Here is a 5,362-nt window from a genome sequence, read left to right as displayed (position 1 = left end):
TATGTATGCCCATGCCCATACATATACATATGTACGTAGGTGAGATTGTAAGTTGATTACATTCGTTTTAAAGCTGATAACACAAAGAACAATTTTTGTTTATTTATACTCATTGCACTTGACATTGCGCTAGAAGCGAGCGAGCGATCGGCTGATGTGTAGTCAAGTGGTGGAATTTCAGTCAGAACTAAATACTCACCGCGGTAGGTTAGTAAGTCAGTCCGTTTTGATTTTGCGTAAAATAAACAGATTTTATCACAATTGCAATAAAATGCAATTCGTAGCATCTGGTAAGTTTTGTTGCATTTACACGCATTCAGAATACGACCAAATGTATGAGGGTATGTACTTTTCAAATTTCAATTACGTATAGAGCATCCCCATCGACGATTCAATCCATTGACTGGTCATTGGGTGCTGGTGAGTCCACATCGCATGCTGAGACCATGGACGGGACAACAAGAGGCTCCACAGAAGAGCAACATACCCGATTTTGATCCCACTAACCCACTTAGTCCAGGTGTGGCGCGCCCAAATGGCACCGTATGTCTTGGAAAACAAACAAATTTACATTTTACATATAAATGCATGATTTTGTGTGCATGCAGGTGAATCCGGTATATACAGGAACATTTGTTTTCACAAATGATTTTCCGGCTTTGATGGAGGATAATCCGGTACCACCACCGTCAGATGATCCCCTCTTTCAAGTGTCGGAGGCAAGAGGTACTTGTCGAGTTATGTGCTTTCATCCGAAATCGAATGTAACGCTGCCACAGATGACAGTCGGCGAAATAACTGCGGTTATAGATGAGTATGAGCTCTATTCCACATTAGTAAAATATATATCCATTAATCCATAAGTGAATTCTTATTAATCACAGATGGATCAAACAGTTCAATGAATTAAGTAAAAAATTCCTCTGGGTACAGGTGTTTGAGAACAAGGGTGCTGCTATGGGTTGTTCGAATCCACATCCTCACTGCCAAATATGGTGCTGCTCATTCCTGCCTACGGAGCCACAAATTAAAGACGAACGATTGCGCAATTACTACACCAAGAATGGCCGCCCAATGCTGTCAGATTACGTGAAACGAGAGCTAGAACGTAAGGAACGTATTGTTGTCGAGAATCCCGATTGGTTAGTTGTGGTGCCTTTCTGGGCTGCTTGGCCCTTTGAGACTCTACTCATATCAAGAAATGACAACAAACGCATAAGCGATGTTACTTCAACACAGCGAGAGAATTTGGCAAAAGTTATGAAGGAATTAACAACCAAATATGATAACTTATTCCAGTGCTCCTTTCCATACTCAATGGGTTTTCATGGTGCTCCTACTGGCGAAGCCATCGGCGCTGACACGTATCATTGGACACTTCACGCACTTTACTACCCGCCTCTATTGCGCTCTGCCACTGTGCGCAAATTCATGGTCGGATTCGAATTACTGAATGAGGCGCAACGCGATTTGACACCAGAACAAGCAGCTCAACGTCTGCGTGAAATTGATGGCGTTAAACATTATTCGGAAAATTGATCAAAAAATTTAAAGTATATATATGCATACATATGTATGTCTATAATGTGAAACGACAGTAGGTGTAGTTAAGTTCGATTAACAGGGAGGTAACCAAATTATATTTTAACAGAGACCTCACATATCTCATTATATATATATGTATACTATAAAAAGAAAATCCTTAAAACTAAACGGTTAAGAAAATTTTAGATAATTTAGGGAGAAAAAGTTAAATGTATAAATGATTTATGATAGAACCAAAGATAAAGTAATAAAAATATTAGTTTTCCAATTTGTTAATATATTGAATATTTATTGTTTCATACATAGAAAGCACATATGCACATTAATATGCGTGTATAATGTAAATTTAATTTAACCTACTATCTAGAAGTCTGTCTTTGCTTTGAATATATATGAATATATTATTGAAAACATTATTTGCACAACTCTGTTCTTGTATTACTTGCTAATCACGTAGACACCTATTGCTATAACAATAATCGCCGCAACTTCTATAACAATTGAATAACATTACATTGAACACATTTACTAACAAAGCTACATTAAATACTCTTGTAATACATTGGTAAATAACGCAAAATGCTTCGCTTTGTATGTCCATCCATACACATAATAATGCGAAGGTGAGTTAATTCCATAAATATAATATATTCTTGCTCCAATAAATATAGTCAAGAACCAATGTTATAAATGGCACGTTTGCCTAATTGAGCATTCAAATTTCAAATAGAAAGTTCCATATAGATAATTTATCTCGAACTTAAAATTTCTTCATGACAGCGCGACTTTCAAGTGCTTGCATTTCACTTAGTAGCAAAGCAACATTATAGCGCAGTTGATGAAACATTGACAGTGGAAATTCCAGTGTGCGGTAACGACCATCGGGTAATTGAAAATGCAATATGATAGTCGGCGCATTAATACTGCCATTGCACGTGCTGCCACAAAAAAATGAAATGAAAATATTAAAATATTTAAAGAGTTAAAGCACACATACCCCTCTCCTAGTGATATGTTGATACGCCATTGCAGATTCTTTGGTTTGGAACGTGTTGTCTTGGCCTCAATGAAATTCTTCGTTAACGAGGCACGATGGTTATATAATACTTTACTTAAGTCTTCAACGCATTCATCAGTAAATCTACATATTGGAATATAATTGAAAAGGGCACATTGAAGTTTTTTTGTTTTGCAGAATTTACTAACCTCAGTTCCTTAAGGCAGTCTCGTAGTTCGTGGTCTTTAACAATACCCTTTGGCGTACGCAAAAATATTTGCATAATTTGTAGCACGGCTGCGAACAATTCACAAAAGTTATCTGGAATGTCTTGGCCAGAATGTGTAAGTTTAGTCAACTCCAAGTCTAATTCTTCCGGTGAACACTTCGAACTCTCCAAATAATGAACAGAAACTTTAATAAGCACCCGAAGTACTGGCTTTGTTAATTGCGGAAAATATTTGACATAAGGGCGTACGGTTCGCACCATGGTATATCTAAAGTTTGAGGACATTTTTCTGGACGTATCGCTTTTTTTGCAAAATTAGAAAATCTAGCTGAATTTCTCCGATTTTATTTGTATTTTCTTACGACTTTTGTTTTGTGTACGAAACAGCTGTGTAATAAGCGTAGCCAGATGACCGGTGTGTTATTTTTTGCGTGACGTTTACATTATTCTAGACACAAACCAATTAGTTAAGGCACAAATACAATATTACTTATAACACGACTTATGTTCTATGTCTTGACATATCTGAAATTTAATGTGTTGTAATAAAACGAGGTAAGAGAAAATCTTTATTTATTTTATTGAGAAAATTACGTTTGCTTTGAAAAAACTAATATTGGGACTTAGTTAATAATCATACAGTAGAGAAAATAGGATTGTCACCAACTACAACAGAACTCTAGTCTACAAAGCATCTTCGACTGCACCGAAGCTATATACCCTTCACAGCCGATCTTTATGTTGATTCTGATCGATCAGATTGTATGGCGTAAGTATAGTGGTTCCATCTGAACTTCATTTGCACCGAAGCTAAATCGGTTTTTGCTGTTGTTGTAGCACCAAAAACATTCTTGAAATAATTTTGAGGCATGGTACCGAGTTGACTACCCTTGGCCGGATAAAACGTGAGCAAAATTTCAGATCAATATCTTAAAAGGGAAGAACTAGATTCGTACATACAGACAGGCATAGCTAAATCGACTTAGTTCGCCACGTTGATCATTTGTAAATGTATGTATTATAGTAAGTGCGAAATTTCCTTTTGGGTGTTACAAACATCTGGGGTATATGTACTTATCTGTAATATACCTAGGGCATAAAAAGGAATACAAATTAACAAGAACTTATACTTCGCCGTTTTAAGTTGGGTCTAAGTAAGCATAACGAAAGTGAATTTACATACATATGTATATCTGGTTCTTGAGAGATCAGTTATGATCACGAAAACGTCATTGAATATGTATTGAATTCTAAAATGTGCAAGTACCGTTGAGGAATACACAAAGAGAAACCAGTCTTTAGTTTGTTAGAAAATGTGGATTTTGGTTAAATTTTAAAAAATATTGAAGAGATGAGAGTCGAATCTCCTTCAATGACTTTTTATGAAGCCAACTGGTCCCACCGTGCTAACGGTTAGTTTTTTAAAAGTGATTATGTACATACATATGTATATACGTACACATGTATGTACATATAAATGAATTTATGTGCGTTTACGTAACTTTGAAGTGCACTAAACTGGGTGTGACCCTTTTTTATTATAAGCACTTTCACTCTAAACTCACTCACACAAGTGATCTTGGCTGTTTGTCGCTGCAGCGCCAACCCTTCGAAAGTTCATTGCAAGAGAAACAAATAAAAATCGACATTTCTGCTCGAACACCCAGCGACCGTTAAATGGCGCAGCGTTTCGGAATCGCATTCGCTGCTTTTTTACGTGCCAAGTTCAATATCATTTATGCAATTGAAAGACGAGGGCATTTTATTTACGTATTTTATGGCGGGACGTGTATACTCACATACATACATACATACACCACATAGTACATACATTTATGTGCAATTTACATAAAACATATGCACCTACATGTAGTATGTATGGGCAGATGCAAGTAGCATTGCGAATTAGCACTTATTTTTAGGCAGAAAAATCGCCAGCATAACTTGATCAAGTGCAGCATACAATTGTATGTATGTATATTTGTAGCGAAATCTCCCCCAATTTTCATAATTTCATGTTTGGGCTCTCAATATATAATTCAATTCTGTTTCATATAGAAAGCTCTCTTGAACACTACGAAACACACATATACACAATATTGCTTGATTTTGTTAGTTTGCAAGCATCTCCTCAATTACTGCACATTTATGTATGCACGTATGTTTGCGAGCAAGTTGGTTAGTTCTCTGTGCTGGCTTTGGGCTGAGACAAGCCCAAACGCTACACCTAGCCAACGTTGCGGCTTTGGCCATGGTGCGCTGTGTTGTATGTGGTGCTTGTTGTGACCAGCCGACCGAGCAACCACACCACTTGCCGCTGCCACCGGCGACCAGTAGTGTTGCTGTTATATTCCGCTCTTGCCACCAGCCCACCAGCCGCCAGCCAACATGCGGCTCTACGAGAGTATGCGCGCGCCGCCGTGTCGTGTCGTTTGTTATCCAATTCAATAAGAAAAGAGCCATAATTGTATTCACCAGTTATGACATACATATGCACATGCACGGCAACGAGTCTGCTCTGCTCCACGAGTGCATGGCAGTGGCACAGAACGCCGCCGCTCAGCTTGTTGGCTCGTCGTAGCAATCGGTCT

The 5,362-nt window shown here is 37.8% G+C and overlaps 2 protein-coding genes across 2 annotated transcripts; one reads left to right on the top strand and one right to left on the bottom strand.

The window, feature by feature from the left end:
• The first annotated feature begins 159 nt into the window (after positions 1 to 159).
• On the top strand, positions 160 to 1,970 carry LOC120782413 (probable galactose-1-phosphate uridylyltransferase). Its single transcript, XM_040114662.1, has 4 exons — positions 160 to 290; positions 374 to 543; positions 609 to 814; positions 885 to 1,970. Exons 1-4 carry the CDS (start codon positions 272 to 274, stop codon positions 1,537 to 1,539), a joined length of 1,050 nt encoding a protein of 349 aa, XP_039970596.1. The 5' UTR covers positions 160 to 271; the 3' UTR covers positions 1,540 to 1,970.
• Positions 1,814 to 3,168, bottom strand: LOC120782414 (COMM domain-containing protein 5). Its single transcript, XM_040114663.1, has 3 exons — positions 2,752 to 3,168; positions 2,543 to 2,686; positions 1,814 to 2,483 (listed from the first exon to the last, which is right to left on the bottom strand). Exons 1-3 carry the CDS (start codon positions 3,054 to 3,056, stop codon positions 2,306 to 2,308), a joined length of 627 nt encoding a protein of 208 aa, XP_039970597.1. The 5' UTR covers positions 3,057 to 3,168; the 3' UTR covers positions 1,814 to 2,305.
• Positions 3,169 to 5,362: the final 2,194 nt, after the last annotated feature.

The sequence above is a fragment of the Bactrocera tryoni genome, chromosome 1 (genome assembly GCF_016617805.1).
Source record: "Bactrocera tryoni isolate S06 chromosome 1, CSIRO_BtryS06_freeze2, whole genome shotgun sequence".
Classification (NCBI taxonomy): domain Eukaryota; kingdom Metazoa; phylum Arthropoda; class Insecta; order Diptera; family Tephritidae; genus Bactrocera; species Bactrocera tryoni.
The sequence above is the reverse complement of the archived record's forward strand: the minus strand, read 5'-3'. Positions and strand labels throughout refer to the sequence as shown.